The 20,111-nt window shown below is 51.2% G+C and overlaps 3 protein-coding genes across 15 annotated transcripts in view; 2 read left to right on the top strand and 1 right to left on the bottom strand.

The window, feature by feature from the left end:
- Positions 1-1,180: 1,180 nt before the first annotated feature.
- Positions 1,181-5,264, top strand: CFL1 (cofilin 1). 2 transcript variants are annotated; one of them, XM_008532921.2, is made up of 4 exons: positions 1,181-1,314; positions 3,730-4,037; positions 4,320-4,396; positions 4,622-5,264. In XM_008532921.2, exons 1-4 carry the CDS (start codon positions 1,312-1,314, stop codon positions 4,732-4,734), a joined length of 501 nt encoding a protein of 166 aa, XP_008531143.1. In that variant the 5' UTR covers positions 1,181-1,311; the 3' UTR covers positions 4,735-5,264. The 2 variants fall into 2 exon arrangements, with proteins under 2 accessions (XP_008531143.1, XP_070421624.1); XM_070565523.1 differs by lacking the exon at positions 1,181-1,314 and adding an exon at positions 1,458-1,822.
- Positions 5,261-18,194, bottom strand: SNX32 (sorting nexin 32). 3 transcript variants are annotated; one of them, XM_070565503.1, is made up of 14 exons: positions 17,665-18,194; positions 10,540-10,644; positions 10,055-10,165; positions 9,789-9,910; positions 9,480-9,603; positions 9,220-9,324; positions 8,921-9,026; positions 8,672-8,747; positions 8,401-8,440; positions 7,558-7,644; positions 7,285-7,444; positions 7,108-7,193; positions 6,189-6,378; positions 5,261-5,873 (listed from the first exon to the last, which is right to left on the bottom strand). In XM_070565503.1, the coding sequence occupies exons 1-14, from the start codon at positions 17,698-17,700 to the stop codon at positions 5,770-5,772; spliced, it is 1,452 nt and encodes a 483-aa protein (XP_070421604.1). In that variant the 5' UTR covers positions 17,701-18,194; the 3' UTR covers positions 5,261-5,769. The 3 variants fall into 3 exon arrangements, with proteins under 3 accessions (XP_070421604.1, XP_070421605.1, XP_008531203.2); XM_070565504.1 differs by lacking the exon at positions 5,261-5,873 and having other exon boundaries at positions 6,116-6,378; XM_008532981.2 differs by lacking the exons at positions 5,261-5,873; positions 6,189-6,378 and adding an exon at positions 6,408-6,799.
- The window catches only part of LOC103559340 (uncharacterized), a 38,145-nt gene continuing 36,203 nt past the window's right edge, over positions 18,170-20,111 (top strand). For all 10 annotated transcript variants that reach the window (XM_070565506.1, XM_070565507.1, XM_070565508.1 and 7 more), the window contains exon 1: positions 18,170-20,091. In XM_070565506.1, the coding sequence (XP_070421607.1) occupies positions 18,353-19,519 (1,167 nt within the window). In that variant the 5' untranslated portion in view covers positions 18,170-18,352 and the 3' untranslated portion in view covers positions 19,520-20,091. The remainder of the gene's footprint in view (positions 20,092-20,111) is intronic.

Genomic DNA, 20,111 nt, shown 5'->3' with positions numbered 1-20,111 from the left:
AAACCCCGAGGCTCGAAAACGGTGGAGCCAGCCTCTTCTGTCAGGGTCGCTTGCGGGAAGCGGGGGTCGAGCTGCGGCCTCCACCTGGGGCTCTTGGGAGCTCTGTTGGTGGGCGGTGCGGCGGCATGTCCCCAACTACAACCCCCAGCATGCTCTGCGAGGTGCCCTACTCCCGGGGATCGCTCCCCAGGTGGTGAAGACCCGGCTTTCAGCTCTTCATTTGTACTCTTTATTCCGCCTATGGGATCAATGCCCCCGGTTCCCTTGTTTGCGACCCTGTCTTCTCTTCCTGCGGGGTGTGAGGCCATGGTCATTGTTCGAGGTCAACGAAATCTTCCCGGAGTCCCCCACCTCAGCTTATTTTTTTGAAGCTTATCCTCCCACATAGCTTGTGTCTCACTTTGTGAGGGTATTAAATTTAACACGTGCCTGGCTATGAACTAGAGAACGAGATTTAAGTCTGGTTTAATATCTATTTCCTCTTCTCACTGTCAAGTAAAAAGCGTATAATCCTTGAACTGAATGCACAAACCTCTGCCCTTCCTCATTGTCTCGTGAATTTGCCAAACATCTTTAAAACAAGGGCAAAGCTCTATTTTCAAAGATTTCCTCGTAGCCCTTCCCTTGTGCTTTTTTCTCTTATTCTTATTTTATTGACGTTGCATATGGCTTTTTCTCAGGAGACAAGAGTGGCTTTGCACATGGAGGGTGCTCGGTGAATATTGGATTGAAGGGGCATTATACTTGCGATTCTCCTTGTTCTAGGACTGGATTCCAGGCCAATGAATAGTTGCTTGAATTCAGAAAAACAAAATATTAACTCATTCGACATTTTCAGACCCAGGGAACCAGAAACTGCCAAGATAGATCTTAGGAAAACTCTTTCGCTATGGGGTAAAGAGCCGTGAAGTCAGGGCTCATTTTCGGGTCACACTATCCAGCTCGGCGGCCTTTGCTCAGCTCAGAGCGTTTCCTGGAGAATTCGACCAATGGGTGCGCTCTTCATGCCATAGCCCCGCCCCTCTCGGCTGACGCGGACTACATTTCCCGGCACGCAATGTGGCGCTCAGAGGACCGCTAACTAAAAAGACTCTATTACCCAGCGAGCCCGAGGACGGCGCAGGACCCTCGGACTTCATTTCCCGTCGGCCCGCGCGGGGAGCGCCGGAAGCCCGCCCCGCCCCTCATTGTGCGGCTCATACTAAACGGAAGGGGCCGGGAGAGGCCGCGTTCAGTCGGATTCCGGCAGCAGCTGCAGCCGCTCTCGTCTTTTCTGCCTGTCCGTGCTATCTCCTTTTCGCTTCCGGAAACATGGTGAGCGGCAGGTCGCGGCACCTGAAGGGAGGCGGCTGCGAGTCGGTCGTCTGCACGCGCGGGAGGGAGCAGGCGAGCGACGTCGCTCCCCCTCCCCCAGCGCCCCGGGCGGGATGAGGGTCTCGTGCTGAGGGGCGGGCGGTGCCAGGACGCGCGTGCGCGCCCGCGGGCGCCGTGAGGGCCGGCTCGGACGTCGCTCGCGCGCCCCCTGGACTCCCTTCCCCCTCCCCCACTCGCTGGTGCGCCCGCGCGGTCACGGGCCGTGGGGGAGGGGTCCGAGGCGCGCGCGCGCCTGCCCCTCGCGGTGCTGCCTGTGTCGCGCGCCGCGGCGGGGCCGAAGCGGGTTGGTCCACGGGGGCGCGCGCTCGACGGGAGCACGCGGCATCCAAACCGGGCCCGGGGGCGGCGAAGGAAAAGCGCGCGATTGGTCTTGGCGCGCGCCCCACCCAAGGGCTGTTCCTGTCTCCGCGTCACCCTCCCTCGGCAGGCGGCTCTGTGTCGAGAGCAGGTGGCAGAGATGTCTGCGCCCGGGAAGGGCGGGGGCGGCGGGGTCCGAGCGCAGGCGCCTGGGATTAGGAGTTTGCACCGCGCGGCACGGAGCGGACACCGCCGAGGCCACGGCCCCCACGAAGCAAGCTGCCTTCTCCGCCTTCTGCCGCCGGCGCGGGCCGGAACGGCGCCGTCGGCCGGCGCGTGCGCACCGCTCCGGTCTGGCCGCTGGGCCCGAAGCCCTGGCCGAGCGGGGTCGGCGGCTTTCCCGGATGGGGTCTGAGGGTGGAGCCGAGTTTAGGGAAGTGACCCAGGCGGGCACCGCCCGGAAACCACCCCGCCTTCTGTGTCGGGCCCGAGGGCTGCGAGAGGCGAAGGTTGTGTAACTTGCCCAGGCTCCGGCCCGCAGCCGAGGGGCCAAAAAGCCGGTCGGGGAAGGCGATTCTTTGGAGTTGAGGCCTTGGAGGTGCCGCTGCCTCCGGGTACGAGTTTCTTTCGTCGAGGGGGCCAGGCCTAGCAGATCGCCTTTCCCCGCCCACTCCGGAAGCGGCGGTGTCACGTGGCCGGCTTCCTCTGCAGTTCCGGGAGGGGGGACGCGGCCGCTGTTTTCGTGGATGGTCGCTCCCTCTCCTGGCTAGGTGTCCCCCAACACGACCCAGGGTAGAAGTTTAAAGAACTCTCAAGGGACCCGCCCGGTGGTGCAGCGGTTAAGTTCCCACGTTCTGCTTCGGCGGCCCGGCGTTCACCGGTTCCGATCCCGGGTGCGGACATGGCACCAATTCGCAAGCCATGCTGTGGGAGGCGTCCCACGTATAAAGAAGGGAAAGATGGGCACGGATGTTAGCTCAGGGCCTGTCTTCCTCAGCAAAAAGAGGAGGATTGGCAGCAGTTAGCTCAGAGCTAATCTTCCTCAAATAAGGAAAAAAAAAGAACTCTCAAGGACTGTGGGCACTTGAGTTTGGCCTGATAACGTGTGTCAGCCACTTTTGGGGCCCTCACTTTTCCCGGAGGACAGGGAGTTGTCTAGTCGAGACTTAATTAGGGGTTATGGTTCCTTGGTTGAGGAAGACCCCAGCGGAGAAGAGGATAGTTTCTGTAATAACTGCATTGAGCGGTCGTGATGGACTTGCTAGAACTGTTGAGCATATTGGTGTCCCATCCAGCACTGTTGGGTCCCGGTTGTCTCTTTCCAGGAGAGATGACTATGATTGGGTGTATGGGTCTTGATTTAATGTCTGTAAAGTTCTGGGTCAGTATTTTTATCCAAAAAGTTAAGATTGATTTTTATTTTATTTTTTTAAAGATTTTATTTTTTTTCCTTTTTTCTCCCCAAAGCCCCCCAGTACATAGTTGTATATTCTTCGTTGTGGGTCCTTCTAGTTGTGGCATGTGGGACGCTGCCTCAGCGTGGCTTGATGAGCAGTGCCATGTCCGCGCCCAGGATTCGAACCAACGAAACACTGGGCCGCCTGCCTGCAGCAGAGCGCACGAACTTAACCACTCGGCCACAGGGCCAGCCTCCAAGATTGATTTTTATCCAAAAAGTTAAGGGAATGAGTCTGGTACCCTGTGGATTCTTTTAATTCTGGGATCACATGTGAGGCAAGGGTCTGCTTCTCACAAGTGTTCCATTTCTAGCCTGTAAAATGTCGGGGTAGGCAGGAATGGTGTTGAGTTAGATCACCGGAGCTCTCTTCTGTGGCTGCCACTCTAGGGTCATGTCCTAGGTGGTCCTTTGACACCTTGGTTTGCTTGGGAAAATAGTGATTCTTGCCTTGGAAAGGGGATTAATGATCTCTTGGAGCTGTGGACTGTGCGTGTTGGCATCCAGATGGATCTCCTAAGATAAGCAAAGGAGGGACTATCAGGCAGAGTCCCAGAAACCTTTTCCTTATGAGGTGTGTCTGTGTGTGGCTTGTCCCCCAGGCCTCTGGTGTGGCTGTCTCTGATGGCGTCATCAAAGTGTTCAATGACATGAAGGTGCGTAAGTCGTCAACACCAGAGGAGGTAAAGAAGCGCAAGAAGGCAGTGCTCTTCTGCCTGAGTGAGGACAAGAAGAACATCATCCTCGAGGAGGGCAAGGAGATCCTGGTAGGTGATGTGGGCCAGACCGTAGACGACCCCTACGCCACCTTTGTCAAGATGCTGCCAGATAAGGACTGCCGCTACGCCCTCTATGACGCAACCTACGAGACCAAGGAGAGCAAGAAGGAGGACCTGGTGTTTATCTTCTGGTGAGTTCCTGTGCAGGCATTTCTTCTGTCACCTGCCCTAGCTCTGCCCCACCCCCCCTTTCTCAGGATGGGAACGTCTGTGGCTCCTGGTTACCCAGAGCTGTGTTTGGGGGGGGCGGGGAGGGTGTTGTAACAAAACACTTGTCAATGAGGAACTTGATAGAAACTTGAATGCTAGAGGCCAGCTCAGGAGTTTCTGGAAGTCATCTCTTGCCTGAGGGCACGTGCTAGACTTGGAGGAGGGGGCTTTGCTGCAAGTTGTCTGCCTGTGTTTTCCTCCAGGGCCCCTGAGTCTGCACCCCTTAAGAGCAAAATGATCTACGCCAGCTCCAAGGACGCCATCAAGAAGAAGCTGACGGGTAAGGGCCAGCATTGGTGGTGCCACATGTCTTTTTGCTTAGGCCTTGGCTGCAGGGTGGGGCGAATGGCCTGGCAGAGGAGGCCCCCTCCCTCTTCTTCCTTGCCTGCTGGAAGGTAACCTTGTCCCTTCCATCTGTTCTGATTGGCTCCTTCCCAGCCACAGACCCCCCCCCCCCCGACCCCAGTGCTTCCTGCTCACAGATGCCCCCTCTTTTTCCCCACAGGGATCAAGCATGAATTACAAGCAAACTGCTACGAGGAGGTCAAGGACCGTTGCACTCTGGCAGAGAAGCTGGGGGGCAGCGCCGTCATCTCCCTGGAGGGCAAGCCTTTGTGAGCCCCCTCCAGCCCCCTGCCTGGAGCATCTGGCAGCCCCAGACCTGCCCACAGGGGTTGCAGGCTGCCCCCTTCCTGCCAGACCGGAGGGGCTTGGGGGATCCCAGCAGGGGGAGGGCAATCCCTTCACCCCAGTTGCCAAACAGCCCCCCCGCCCCCTGGACCTTCTTCCTCCTCCATTCCTGACGGTTCTGGCCTTCCCAAACTGCTTTTGATCTTCTGATTCCTCTTGGGTTGAAGCAGACCAAGTTCCCCCCGGGCACCCCAGTTTGGGGGGGGCCTGTATTTTTTTTAACGACACCCCAGTTTCCCACCTGTTCCTCCCCATTCCCATGCTGCCAACTTCTAACCGCAATAGTGACTCTGTGCTTGTCTGTTTAGTTCTGTGTATAAATGGAATGTTGTGGAGATGACCCCTCCCTGCGCCGCCTGGTTCCCCTCCCCTTTTCCCCTGGTCGTGGCCGCTCATGGAAGCAGGACCAGTAAGGGACCTTCAATTAAAAAAAAGAAAAACACACACAACCATAAAAAGGCTCACTAATGAGACGTTTGTTTCAGGGTTGGGGACCTTGCAGGGGAGGTAGGCTGGGAGAATGAGCAGCATCTTTTCTGTACCCTGCCTCCAGCCAGCTCTACACCCTCATCTGGCCCCAGGGACTGGTCGAGCCTCCCTTCTGACAGCTGCCAGTCTTAGATTCTACAGGTGGTGCCACAGTTGGCCCCAGACTGGCTGTATAGGAGGTGGCTGAGCCGGGGCATCTGCTGCTGGCTTCAGGGGGCCTGCGAGCAGAAGGGACTTCCTGGCTGAACTGCTTTCTTCTGTAGCCTGGACCCAAGTGGGCAGCACGGCAGTGAGGCCCATTCTCTGATTCCCTGCTCAGTCCTGCCCAATGTGGGCTGTGAGGTTGCAAGTCACAGATTGCGCCCTGAGCTACTTTTTCCACCTTCCAGGTTCTCTGTGGTCTTTTCTGCCTTTTTTCCTGGATGGCTGACTCATTTATGAGGGCCAGGTCCAGTGGCTGCCGTGAATCAGAAGCTAAGTTGAGCCTTTGGCCTTCTGCACATGTGGCTGGAGTCCAGGGTGGGGCCAACCAGGTGGAGCCCAGGACTTCAGACCCAGGTGTCTTGGCCTCCACCTCCCTGTGTTTAACCAAGAGGGTGTTGGCTGGGGCCTGAGCCTTTTGCCAGCACTGCTTTGGACACTCCAGTTAGTACTTTGGGCTTTCAGCTGCCCAGCAGCTGCCTAGAAGTCTCATTCTAGGGTAGGCAGGATTTATTAACCCCACCCCCCACCCCAGTCAACTGAACTACAAAAGCCGCCTGGAATTAGAGCTGGTTCCTTAGTTCCTTGGAGCTTGGCAGTATCTGAGAGGGAGGCAGGACAGGGTAGTTCCATTTTACTGGTTAGGAAATGGGTGTAGAGGATTTGTGATCAGCCTTGTGTGGGGTCTGTACCAGGGTTTATGGGGGTTGTGGCACGCCTTGAAGACTGCTCCTGGGTTCCAAGTTCTGGGTCTTGCACCTTCCCATGGAGAGCCTGCTGGCACTGGAAAATGGCCAAGGATGCTGCAAGGGTGCCTCCTTTGTTGCCCCAGGATCTGGTCTCCATAGCACCCTGACAGGGTGTGCCTGGTGGACCTTGGAGCTGTGGGAAGTAAGGACAAGCAGACTTACTCGCTATAAAATCAGGTGCTTTATTTGTGAACAGGCTGGGGACAAATGAACTCAGGGCCAGAGGGCCGCCCCTCAGCCCCGTGGGGAGGGAGGTCAGGGCCCCTGGGCTCCCCCATTGGTGCTCTGTACATGTGGCCAAGTATGGTGCCCATGCTGCCCTATCTCCCTCTTGCAGGGCCTGGCACCTTTGGGTGGGGCTGGGACTCTGGGCTTGGGCTTGCCCTGGGGGGTCACGGGGCATGGACAGTGGCTGCTGTGGTGGGGAAGGAGGCATCTTGTTAGGGTGGGAGGTCTGGGGGACTTTGTCACTAGAGGTCCCAGCGCAGGCTCTGGCTGCTCTAAGGCTCCCCCTTGAGGGCAACAAGGGTGTTCCGTAGAAGCAGTGTGCTGGCCTGTAGAGGAGAGAAGTCCTTGATGTCCCCTGCTCCCTGAGACAGGGTGCTGCTCTTCCTGTACCTCAGAACTCGGGTCTCTTCCCCACCCACATCCCTGTCCTCAGCAATAACAGTTGCCATCTGAGGGCTTACTACTGATGGGGAAAAGGGACGGGTTCTGGCCGAGACGGGGAAACGCGGCCCTGAACTTCAGCTGGGGCTGCTCACAGCTGCCTTTCCCCTTACCCCCAACACACAGTAGCTAAGAATCTGCAGGCCTGGGGGTCGGGGGCAGCAAGAGGGCTCAGTGAGGCGGGAGGGCTCACCTTGGCATGTTTGAGCTCCAGCTCCGCCAACTCGATGAGGTTCTTGCGGAAAGAGGAGACACGGCGGGACTTGAAGTCCATGAGCTCTGGAGAGGAGAGGGGAGAGGAGTGGGAGCCTTGGGAGCCTTGGCAGGGTAGGTAGCCCAGTGGCAGGGGCTCCAGGGTTGTAGGGCTTACCCTGCTTGGCTGAATCGGAGAGGCGTTCAAAGCGCTGGCAGCACAGTTGCTGGTGGCTCTCGGCGGTCCGCACCTCCCGGTTCCTGGTGCGCGCCTTGTCCAGCGCCTTGTTGGCATTCTCATAGTCAGCCAGTGCCCGCAGCCGCCGGTACAGCAGGTCCTGGGGCCAGCAGGGGCACAAGATCACTTAGCAGCAGCCCTCGCCAGCCTGCCCTCGCCAGTTGCTCCAGTCCCACTGGCCTCTAGCCTTGAGGTCTTGGGGCCACCTCTCACCTTGGCTGCCTGCGAGTCTCGCATGTAGTACCTCAGCATGTCCGACAGCTTCAGGTCCTCGTCAGAGGCCATGCGGCCTTCCAGCTTCTGAATCAGGAATAGTGGGGAGATCTGAGGAGGGAGCTTGCAGAGGGGAAGCTAGGGGCTGGGGGGCTGCTGCTCACCCAGCAGAGTCACTTGGTAACTACAGTAGGTGAAGCCCTGATTTTCAGGGGAGCAGGTCAGAGAAGGCTTCAGAGGAGGTGGCATCTAATGTGGATCTTGGGGGTTGAATAGGAGTCAGACAATAACAAAGGTTTTCAGGTGTGCAAGCCTGGTGTGTGTTCAGGGAACCCTAAGTTCAGTGGGGGCACTTGGACAGCAGTAGCCAGATCACAAAAGGCCTAAAATGTAAGCTGAGGATTTTGGGCTTTGTGTCTTGGACACTTTCTGGAAGGGACGGGTCACAGAGGGGCCTTGAGCAGAGATGAGATGTGGTTCAACAGACGTTTTAGGAAGATTGACACACTCCGCTGACTTTATTGGAGAAGAGTTCAGGAAGTGTGCATCTGGGGCAGGAGGCTGGCAGCACAGTTTAGCTGCCAGAGGCACGTGGCACATCCTTGTAAGTGCCTCTCCAAGCCCGGTTCCTACCCACTCCCACATCACCACACACACACATAAGGCTGGATCCCTGTCTCTACTCTACCTCTTTTAAACTAGTCTGGAGGGTGAGTCCAGGGTGTCACTGGGCCCAAATTATCACTGAACATTCCAAAATGGTCCTGGAGCTACGCCCTCTCCCAAGACTCTTCCCTGTGAAGGATCATTGGGTGGCCTTTCAACACAGAAGGTAATACTCACCCTTAGTCGTTCAAAGAGCTCTGCCAATTTGAGGAAGCTCCTAGGAGGCAGCAGGAAGAGTTAGGGCAGGGGCCTTAGGGGGGTGCTTGAAGCCTGCCTCCCATTAGCCCCCAGCTTGGGGAAATCACCCACTTGTCTCTCTCTCCCAAATCCCAGAAGGAGCTTCTGCACCTCCCATCTAGAGCTGATAGCAGGCTTCTACAGTGACCCCTCATGGGCAGATATGGTATTACAGGCATAGATGGCAGGAGGGGCAAGTGGGAGTCCTCACGTCTTTAGCTGGTTGACTTCCTGTGTTCCCAGACTGCTCAGTGCAGCCGAGATCGGGATATAGTCATCTGCCAGGCCTGTTGGGGAACAGCCCTCCATCAGAGCCCCTTGGTTTGCAGGTCAAGCCCCACCCCTGGTGTTTGTGGCCATGGACAGACACAGGGCAGTCCCTGCTCTCTTCTCTCCCATGGGGAGTAGGACCGCTGGGGAGAGGGGGCAGGGAATCCAGGGCCCCTGGGACTCTGCATACACTTGTGGGAGTGCATGACTCGGTCTGCCCGCAGGCAGGCATCCCTGATGCGGGTGTGGTACTCCAGCAGGAAGGTCCTCTCGTGCTCAAAGAAGTCATCCACCTCCTAAGGGAGCCAGACAGGACCCACTTATGCCCAGTCACCAGGAGCATGGCAGCCATGAACGCCCCTGGGTGGCACAATCTCCCTCGAGGCCAGGCCCCCCCAGGGGTTTCCCTCCCGCAGCCATCCTGGGCCTCAATCTTTGCTGTGAACTTGAGACCCTGGGTTATATCCAGAGAGGGACCTCAGGGCTCACCTTGAGCCCTGACATGCCAGTGATGAGGGCTTCATCTGCAGACTTCACGATATTCCTCAGAAAGCCCCCAAGGAGCTCCTTCCGGTTCTTTCCTCGGACACTCAGCTGAGACACAGGTGGGGAGGGTGTGATGTTGGGTAGGCATGTGCACCGCCTACCCCAGGCACATGCCACTCGACAAGCTGATGAGACAGAGGCTTGAGCCCATCTAGAGCCCTGCCCCCACCCCCGGGGTTGACCCCAGCCCTGGTCCAGCTCACATCCTGGCCATATTCCAAAAAGACAAAGAAATTGTGGTCTCGACGCAGGGTGGGGTGGGCTGCCAGGCGCTGCAGAAAGACTTCGTGCATCGCAACTGTCTTCTTAAAGATAGCCAGGTACTCCCTGCATAGAATGGCAGGCAGCTCGAGGGCCCTCCTTGGCTCTGATCATCCAGCCCCCTTTCCTGTGGCAGCCCTGGGGTCAGAGGTCAGAGTCCCTAAAATCCATAGGGGATAATGAGAGAAATCTTGGGGCTCACAGGAGAGGCTGGGGCTTTGTCATAGACAAGGAAAGGAGGTGGCACTCACGCTTCTAGCTCCTGCTTCATTTTGGCAAACTCTTCCCGCGTGATGGAGCTGTCCCCCTCACCCAGCTTCTGCAGCTTTTCTCTCGAAGCTTCAAAGTCTGGCCTTGGAGGGGCTGGGGGGATCTGCTCAAAGGAGGACAGAGCTGAGAAGCCTCTCATTGCTGAGAAGGCCAGCACCTGCACCTGGAAGCCTGGCCCGGCCTTCCGTCCTCACCCAAGCACCCAGGCCTGCCCCTTGCAGCCCCAGCCCGCCCGGCCCCTCCTCACGATGAGGCCGGCGTACTCCTCATTTTCCACGTAGGCATCATGTAGCCAAATGAACTCCTCGTGCTGCCGCACGACTGAGAACTCCGTCTGGGCGAAGTGAGGGAGGCAGCTCTGGAAGCGGGAAGCCCATCTCAGGTCTCTCCTCCCCTCTGCAAACCCTGCACCCATCAAGCTTCCCGGGCACCCACTTTTAGGCCTCCCCAATCCATATGCCAGGTCAGGTCCAAGTTGGGGCTCCAGTGTCCATGATGTCACTCAGGATGGTGGCCAGGGGATGGTTAGGACACGGGGCCTTAGGCAAAGGCGATCAGAGACAAGATGCCTGCTTTCTCAGAGGGGCAGGGGGCAGGAGCCAAGTTGGGGAACAGGGCCCAAAGGCTACGCTGGCATCTGCCCACCACCCCCAGGTGAGCAGAGGCTGAGGGAAGCTCTTGAAACCTGCGGCGGCAGCCCTCCAAACCGCCCTGTGCCCCCTGCAGCCTCACCTTGGTTTGAACGGTGAATTTCACCTTGTCACGCTCGCTCACGGCGTCAGAGATCTCCACCTGTAAGGAGCTGTCCCCGTGCAGGTCCACTGCTGTGGAGGAGGGCTGTGGGGGAGGGGATGTCCCTGACATGATTGACCATGGCCCCCGGGCCCATCCTCGCCGGAGGCTTCTGGTCCTCCTGCAGAGCCCACCTCAGCAGCATTGCTTCCCCCCTGCCCCGGCGTCACCGGCTGGCCCCAGAAGGATCCTGGTAAGTCAGTGCTCAGGGTTTTACAATTACCACAACACTTTCCCACCCTCCCATCCTCTGAAGCAGGCAGAATTCTCCCCATCTTACGGGGTGGAAGCTGAGCCCACCTGAGAGGCGAAATAACGTATCTGAGATTACACAGCTGCGAAGTGGCAGGGCCAGATTTGAACCCAGTTTCTGGATTCCAAACGCCACGCACTTTCTCAGCTACCTGCCCACCCCTTCCCCAGCTCGGGTACCCTTTTGTCAGGGCCTAGAGTGAGGTGGATAAGGGGTTCCTGAGAACATTCCATTCACTACTTTCAGTGCCAAGAGGCACTGGCTTGTAGTAAAGCCTGTGTATTTCTCTAAGTGAAAAGATCCGTGGGGCACCAGGCTACCAGTCTGTTCTTGCATTGAGCTATTTGACAAGCATTTACTAAACACCCACTATGTCCCTGCTATCGTGCCTAAGAAGGGAAGAGGCTTAAAAGCCACTCTACCTTCAAGCATTGCTCACCAGTATTTAAAGTGTCCCCTGCCCACCTGCCACACCCAGAGGCCTCACTCTCTCCTCTCACAGGTTGTGGCACACATTTGGCACATGTTGGGGACCCCTATTCTGACTTCTATCACATTGATTAATTTTACCTGGTCTTGAACTTCATATAATGCAACTATACACTCTATACTCTTTTGTGTCTGTGTTCCTTAGTGAGATCCATCTCTGTTGCTGAGTGCAGCACCAGTCCTTTTTCATCGCTGTGTAGTAGTCCATGACATGAATATATATATATATAGAGAGAGAGAGAGCTTATGTATCCATTCCACTGTTGGTGGTCATTTGGATTATTTCAAGTTTGGGGCTATTATGAATAAAGCTGCCATGAATATATATATATATATATTTTTTTTTTTTTTTGAGGAAGATTAGGTCTGAGCTAACATCTGCTGACAATCCTCCTCTTTTTGCTGAGGAAGACTGGCCCTGAGCTAACATCCATGCCCATCTTCCTCTACTTTATATGTGGGACGCCTGTCACAGCGTGGCTTACCAAGTGGTGCCATGTCCACACCTGGGATCCAAACTGGTGAATCCCTGGGCTGCTGAAGCGGAACATGCGAACTTAACCTCTGCGCCACCGGGCCAGCCCCTGCCATGAATATTTTTGCATATGTCTTTTGAGGGACCTAAGTACTCAGTTCTGTTGGGCATGAGAAATGCTTGGTCATAAGGTGGGCTTGTGTTTAAAATGCTTTCATAGATATTGCCAAACAGTTTTCCAAGATGGTTGGACCAATTTATACTCCTCAGCATCGTATGCAAGTTCCAGTTGCACCGCATCCTTGTCAATACTTAGAATTGTCAGTCCTTTTTATTTTAGCCATACTGGTGGAGGTATGGTAATAGCACATTGTGGCTTCAACTCGTATTCCCTGGTGAGGAATGATGTTGAACACCATTTGATGTACCTATTGGCCATTTGGATATCTTCTTTTGTAAAGCACCTCTTCAGTCTTTTGCTCCTCCTCTGCTCTCCTCTTTTTAAAATCAGACTATCTTTTTCTTATTGATTTGTAGGAAGTCTTTATATACCCTGGAGACAAGCCCCTTGTCGGTTATGTGTGTTGCCAATATCTCCTACTCTATGGGTTGCTGTTCACTCTCTTAATGGCTTATTTTTATTTTTTAAGATTCTTTTTTTTTTTTTTTAAAGATTTTATTTTCCCTTTTTCTCCCAAAGCCCCCGGTACATAGTTGTATATTTTTAGTTGTGGGTCCTTCTAGTTGTGGCATGTTGGATGCCGCCTCAGCATGGCTTGAGGAGCAGTGCCATGTCCGCACCCAGGATTCCAACTGGTGAAACCCTGGGCCACCGAAGCAGAGCGTGGGAACTTAAGCATTCCGCCACGGGGTGGGCCCAATGGCTTATAATTTTACAAGCTCAATATATCAGTCTTGTCTTTTATGGTTAAGGATTTTTGTGTAGTCGTGGAGAAACTTTTGCCTACCTCAGGGTCATGAAGATATTATCTTTGTTCTTCTTCTTCTAGAAATTAATAGTTTTAGCTTTTATATTTAGGTCTATTATACATTTTCAATTCATTTTGTATACAGTATATGGCATGGGTTATAATTCATTTTTTGCCATATAAATAGCCAGTTATTTTAGCACTATTTGTTAAAAAAAGACTATCTTTTCACTATTGATTTGTTTGGGGCACACCTTGGTAGAAAATCAATTGACCCCATAAGTGTGATCAGTTCTTTACTCTCTATTCTGTTCCACTGATCTATATGGCCATACCTTTGATAATATCACCCTGTCTTGATTACTGTAATTAATAAGTAACCTTGAAATCAGATGGAATTAACTTTGTTTTTCTTTTTCAAAATCATTTTGGCTATTATAGGTCCTTTTGCATTTCTGCATAAATTTTCAAATCAGATTGTTTCCACCCAAAAAAACGTCCTGGGATTTTGATTGAGATTACACTGAGTCTATAAATCAATTTGGGAAGGATAGATATTTTTACAATATTGAATCTTCCATCCCATAAACATGGAATATCTTTCCAATTATTTAGGTCTTCTTTAATTCTTTTCAGTAACGTTTTGTAGTTTTCTCTGTAGAGATTTTGCACATCTTTTGTTAGATTTAGTCCTAGGTATTTGATGATTTTTGTTGTTCTTGTTCCTATTTTAAATAATATTTAAAAAAATTTCATCTTTGGGGCCGGCCCGGTGGTGCAGCAGTTAAGTTTGCACGTTCTGCTCCTTGGCGGCCCGGGGTTCACCGGTTCAGATCCTGGTGCAGACATGGCACTGCTTGGCAAAAGCCATGCTGTGGTAGGCGTCCTACATATAGAGTAGAGGAAGATGGGCATGGATGTTAGCTCAGGGCCAGTCTTCCTCAGCAAAAAGAGGAGGATTGGCAGTAGTTAGCTCAGGGCTAATCTTCCTCAAAAAAATAAATAAAAGTAAAATAAAAAAAAAATTTCATCTTCTAATTGTTTGTTGCTAGTATATAGAAACACACAATCGATTTTTATATATTTACTTTGTGTCCAGGAACCTTGCTAAATTTACTTACTACTTTTAACAGTGTATAGATCTTCGGATTTCCTACATATACAATCCTATAATCTAAAATAATGACAGTTTTAGTTATTCCTTTCCAAACTTTACACCTTTTATCTCTTTTTCTTGCCTTATTGCACTTACTAGGACCACTAGTACAATGCGGAAGTGGTGATATAAAGGAAATCCTTGACTTGTTCCTGATCTCAGAGGGAACGCATTCAACATTTAATCCTGAAGGTGTTTTTTAGGTACTCTATCAGATTAATGACGTTCCCTTCCATGCCTAGTTTGACAGGAGTGTTGATTTTCATCCTTTTTTTTCTCCCTTTATTGAGATATCATATGGATTTTCCTGTTATTCCGCATATGTGCAAAATTTCTTTGATTGATTTTCAAATGTTAAACCACCTTGCATTCCTGTAAGAAGGCCTTCACCATGAAATACTATCTTTTTATATATTGCTTATTCAACTTAATATTTTGTTTGTGATTTTTGCATCTGGGTTCACAAGACATTTTAAACTGCACTTTCCTTTTCTTGTAATGTTCTTGACTGTTTTTTTTGTGGTAAAATATATATAACATAAAACTTACCATCGTAACCACTTCTAAGTGTACAGTTAAGTGGCATTACGTATACTCACTTGTGCAACCATCGCATCATCCATCTCCTCTTGACAGGGTTTTGTATCAAGGTGATGTCGTCCTCCTACAATAAGTGGGAATTTTGCCCTCTGTTTCTGGTGTTGGAATAATTTATGTAAGAATGATACTAGTTTTCCTTTAATGCTTCAAAGAATTCACATGTGAAGTTATCTGTGCTTAGAGAGGTATTTTTGGAAAAGTTTCTAATTACAGCTTTAGTTCCTATAATAGGCATAGACAACTCAGATTTTCTACTTCTTTCTGTTTCAGGTTTGGTAAGTTGCATTTTTCAAGGAGTTTGTCCGTTTCATCTAAATTCTCTAATTTGTTGGCATATACTCATTCTTAAATACTCTTATCTTTTTAATGACTGAAACATCTCTAGAGATGGCCCCTTTATCATTCCTGATATTGGGAATATTTCCTCCCTTCCTCCCTCTTAGTCTCCCTTCTGCTCTCTCTCTATCAGTCTTGCTAGAGGTTTATCAATTTTATTAGTATTTTCAAAAAACTATTTTTGGCATTATTGATTTTCTCTATTTGTATATTTATCTTGTATTTATTGATTTCTGTTCTATATTATTTCCTTCCTTTATTTTCTTGGGGTTTAATTTGCTCTTCTTTTTTTAGCTTCTTGAGATTGAAATTTAGATCATTAACTTTTCAGCCTTTCTTCTTTTCTAAAATATGCATTTGGAGGTGTAAATTTCCCTCTGGACACTGCTTTAGCTGCATCTCATGAGTTTTGATATGTCATATTTCCAAAATAATTTTTTTTCCAAGGAAGATTAGCCCTGGGCTAACATCTGCTGCCAATCCTCTTTTTTTTGCTGAGGAAGACTGGCCCTGAGCTAACATCCGTGCCCATCTTCCTCTACTTTATATGTGGGATGCCTGCCACAGCATGGCTTGACAAGCAGTGCATAGGTCCGTACCTGGGATCCAAACCGACAAACCCCGGGCCGCCTAAGCAGAACATGCAAACTTAACCACTGTGCCACCAGGCGGGCCCAGACTTCAATATTTTAAAATTTTTTGATACTTGTTTTATAGCCTGACATATAATATATTTTGGTAACTGTTTCATGTGCACTTGAAAAGAATGTGTTTTCTACAGTTGTTGGGTATAGAGCTCTACATAAATCAATTAGATCAAGTTGATTAATCGTGTTATTTTAAATCTTCCAAATCCTTACTGATTTTTTTGTCTGCTTGTTCTAACACTTATTGAGAGAGTTGTGTTAAACCTCTAACTGTAATTGTGGGTTTGTCTGTTTCTCCTTTTAATTCTGTGATCTTTTGCTTTGCTTATTTTGAAACTGTGTTATTAGGTGCATATAAATTTAGGGCTTTTATCTTCCTGTTGAATTGACTCTTTAATCATTGTAGGACGTCCCTCTTTATTTCTAGTAATACTTCTTGTCTTACAGTCTACTTTGTCTGAAATTAATAGAGCAACACCAGGTTTCTTTTGTTTGGTGTGTTCATGATGTATATTTTTCCATCCTTTTTTCCCCAATCTTTCTGTGTCATTATATTTAAAGCATGTCTCTTTTAACAGAATAGTTGTCTTTTGAAAGTCCAATCCGGAAATGTTTGTTTTTTAATTGGAGTCTTTTGTCCATTCATAATATTGTAATCACTGATATCGTAGGCTATAAACCTGCCATCTTGATTTTTGTTTTCTCTTTGACCCATCTGTTTCTTGTTCCTTTATTCTTTCTTTCTTGCCTTCTTTTAGATTAGTCAAGTATTTTATATTATTTCATTTTCTCCTCTATTATATTTTTACTTACATATTCACTTATTATTATTATTTTTCTAAAGATTTTATTTTTCCTTTTTCTCCCCAAAGCCTCCCATTACCTAGTTGTGTATATTTTAGCTGTGGGTCCTTCCAGCTGTGGCACATGGGACGCTGCCTCAGCATAGCCTGATGAGTGGTACCATGTCCGAGCCCAGGATTTGATCTGGTGAAACCCTGGGCCACCGAAGCGGAGCGTGTGAACTTAACCACTCCGCCACAGGGCCAGCCCCACTTATTATTCTTTTCATTTCTCTATATTTGAGGGGGATTCTTAGAGAAGGCAATGCTTACTCTAGGGAGCAAGGTCTAATAGTGGACTTTCAGAGAGTCTGGCACCTACAAAGGTTGGGGATGCACCCATCAGTTTGATAACCCAGGACATCTTCAGAACACATAGCATCCCATATGATAACAGTAATAGTAACAATAACAACAACAATAATATAATAGCTAACACGTATATTTGCTCTTCCTATATGCCAGGCACTGCCCTAAGCATTTTATATATGTTAACTAATTTAATCATGAATATGAACATAGAAAAATATTGAAAGTTCTTACTTTGTGTCTCTCAGCCCCTCTCACCTCTCCAAACTCCACTTGAACCCCATTCCTCACTTCTTGGTTTCTCTGACACCCCTAGGGCAGGCTCTGCCTCTGTCCAACCGTCTCCCCCACCCCCAAGAAAACGCAGTCTGGATCATTGGTGCAGTAGGCCCCCAAATGCCCTGTCTCCTTCCTGCTGCCTTAGTATCTCTGCTCTGACCTGCGCCACTTGCTAACTGCTTGAGAGAGGTGGTACTTCAAGGTTGGAGTACAGCTCCTCCATCCTTATCCTCAGCCAAGGCCACTATGCACATGCCTCCAACCCCCCAAAAGTGAGCACCTCTGTGTGCCCAGCCCCTAACCATCCTTGGGGCAAGGATGCTCAATAACTATTTGTTGAATGAAATCAAAAGGAAAGAATGAAGAATGAATTGTCTCATGATTAGATGAACCCAGATACACAAGTGAAGCCATTAGTGCTGAGCAGGATTCCCCCCACCTTGGGAAAGGTGAAGTCAATCCCTAACATCCTTCCCACTTCTACTTCCCCTTCAAGCCAGCATGAGTCGGTCCTGGGGAGCGGAGGAGTGACAGTGACTGGTTCCTTTCCATCTGTCAGGGCAAAAAATGTAAACCCTACCTCCTTCGGCATCCTCACCAGTCCCCATGCAGGTGCCACCCCCTCGTTCAGGTCTCTCCTCTCTCTAGCTCACGCGTGTGCGCGAACACACACTTTACTGCCCGATTGGGCATCATTGGGTATCATGGAGTGAGGTGGAGGTTGGGAGAGCGTTTGCATCCTTTCTTTACCTTCCCCTCCTTCCCAGCCTCTTGATGCTCCTCCATCACTCTCCTTCTCGGCTGCAGCACACAAGGATTCCGCAGCTGGCCACTGCCCGCGCGCTCCCGCAGCTTCGTCCCCGTTAACTCGCCCGGATGAGCAGACCGGGTGGGGATCTTATCAGGTGACGGAGACACCTTCCCCTCCCTGCCAAGGAGTCACCTGGAGTCGGGCGTGGTTCCCACCCGGCTCCCTCGCAGCCGCGCCTTTTGATTGGGTACCAGGTTTATCGTGCGCGACGCCATTGGCTGCAACGCCTGTCAGTCCTGTGCCCAGGCTCCAGCTTTTAAGGGGCAGCGAGTAACCGAAAGGGCCAGGAACAGCGGACAGCGTGGGGCAGGGGTCGGGGGCTCTGGGGTCGCAGAGGTCTCGCGCCGAGTCAGCCTCCGCCAGCAAGTTGGCTGCTCCCGCCCACCGCCGCTCCGGGTCGCGCCTTCCAACGGCCTCGCGAGGTCTGCGCGTGCGCACCAGCCCAGTTTGGAACCTCCAAGCGGTGGGCGGGGCTGCCGGCAGAGTGGGAGGGTGGGGTGGGGTGAGGTGGGGTGGGAGTAGGCTGGGGGGGAATGGGGAGCAGGGGTCGGGGTGGTGGATTAGGGGCGAGGGCAGGGGGTAATATCTGTGGAGAAAGGGGTTCCGTTTGGACTTCCGCTCTGCGGCATGAGGGAGCGGCGGGGTCACCGGCGCAGGGGGGCAAGGGGGCGCCACAAAGCCCGCGGCCAGGGCGCCCAAGGCCAGGCCGGGGTCCGCGGGTGGCCGCAACTGGAGCCGGCAAGCAGAGGGACACAGCTGCTGCGAGAAAAACTATGGGTGCCCTGGAACGGGCTCATTGTGATCGGGAAGAAAATGGAGCTCCTGGGTAGAAACACGCAAAAGCCTAGGATGTGGGACCAGAAGCTTGAGTCTGAGTCCTGGAGACTGGAAGATGTGGAAAAGACGGTGTTGAAAGGGAAGTCAGGCCGGAGTCGGGAAAGGATGGATGTGAAGCTGCTGCACAGTGTAGCAAATGCATTACAGGCTTCAGAAGGTTTGGGGAAAGACAGCCCAAAGGAGGTGTGGGGAAAGCAGCAAGTCAGACGCCAAATAGGGGCTGAATCAGAGAGGGCAGAGACTACAGCAGAGGCTGGGAGGGGGTCTGGGTTGAAAGAGAGTTTGAAGTTTACTGGGGTAGGGACCAGTGGAGAGGACTTGAGAGCCAGAGGATATAAACCAGGGCAGAATGAGGAGGAGCGGAGGTCGAGTGGAGAGAAACTGAGGTCGAGTGCAGAGAAGCTGAGTGGAGAGAAACTGAGGGCAAGTGGAGAGAAGCTGAGGTCCAGTGCAGAGAAGCTGAGTGAAGAGAAACTGAGGTTGAGTGCAGAGAAGCTGAGGTCGAGTAAAGAGAAGCTGAGGTCAAGTAGAGAGAAGCTGGGGTCAAGTAGAGAGAAGCTGGGGACCAGTGGAGAGGATTTGAGATCCACTGGAGATAAACTGCAGTCAAGTGCAGAGAAAGTGGGATCCAGTGGGGAGAAGCTGGGCACCAGTGGAGAGGAGCTGGAGACTAGTGGAGAGAAGTTGGAGGGTTCAAGAATGGAGAGCATAAATGAAGAGAATGTTGAAAGAATGGTAGAAGTTACTGGTGGTGAAAGATTGTTAGAAGTTACTGATGCTGAGATGGAAATTCCTTTTGAAAGAGTGGAAGGGAGTGATGAAGAGCTGGAAGGGACTGAGAAAGGGGTAGCAGGTGAAGAAGATGTCTTGAGTGGGGCGAATGCCATTACTGATGAATCTGTTTCTATGGAGGAGAAAGAGGTTATAGATGAAGAACCCAGTGATGGAGGCAGATGAAGGATTGAAGCTAAAGAAGGAAAGAGCAGCAGATAGGGGAAGTCCTGCAAGTCAACCAGGAGAAATTAGGACCAAGCAGAACGTTGTTGACTCTGAAGGGGTAAATGTGAAAGAGGAAAGGAGAGTGCCTGAGCCTAAGAGAGGAGAGAGTGGGAATGAAATGCTGCTGGGGATGGAGGCGGAGATCAGGACAAAGGAAGTGAAGAAGAGTGAGAATGAGGGACATGAGAACATTTTGAGAGAAGGAAAACGTTTGATAATGTGTTGATAGGTAGAGGAAAAGTGGATATTCGTTTCTTGGAGAAGAGCTATTACCAAGGAGCTTGTAGGGGAATGTTTGAGAAATGGATTTGAGATGGGTTAGAAGGATTTAATTTAACACATGATTGGGTTTATGAGTTGTGAGAGAAGGCAGAATGAGCAAAATGGAAAATTACAGCAAGAGAAAGGATAGATAATGAAAGTTCTGGAAGAAGATGCAGGCTGGAGCGAGGATCCTGAAGAAGAATGTGGAGCTCCAGAGTGACAAAAGCAAGAGAAGAGATCAGAAAATAAAGAAGTGGAGAAAAAAAGTAAGAAGCCAAATCTCATA

Source organism: Equus przewalskii, chromosome 11 (genome assembly GCF_037783145.1).
Source record: "Equus przewalskii isolate Varuska chromosome 11, EquPr2, whole genome shotgun sequence".
NCBI classification, from domain to species: Eukaryota; Metazoa; Chordata; class Mammalia; order Perissodactyla; family Equidae; genus Equus; species Equus przewalskii.
The sequence above is the reverse complement of the archived record's forward strand: the minus strand, read 5'-3'. Positions and strand labels throughout refer to the sequence as shown.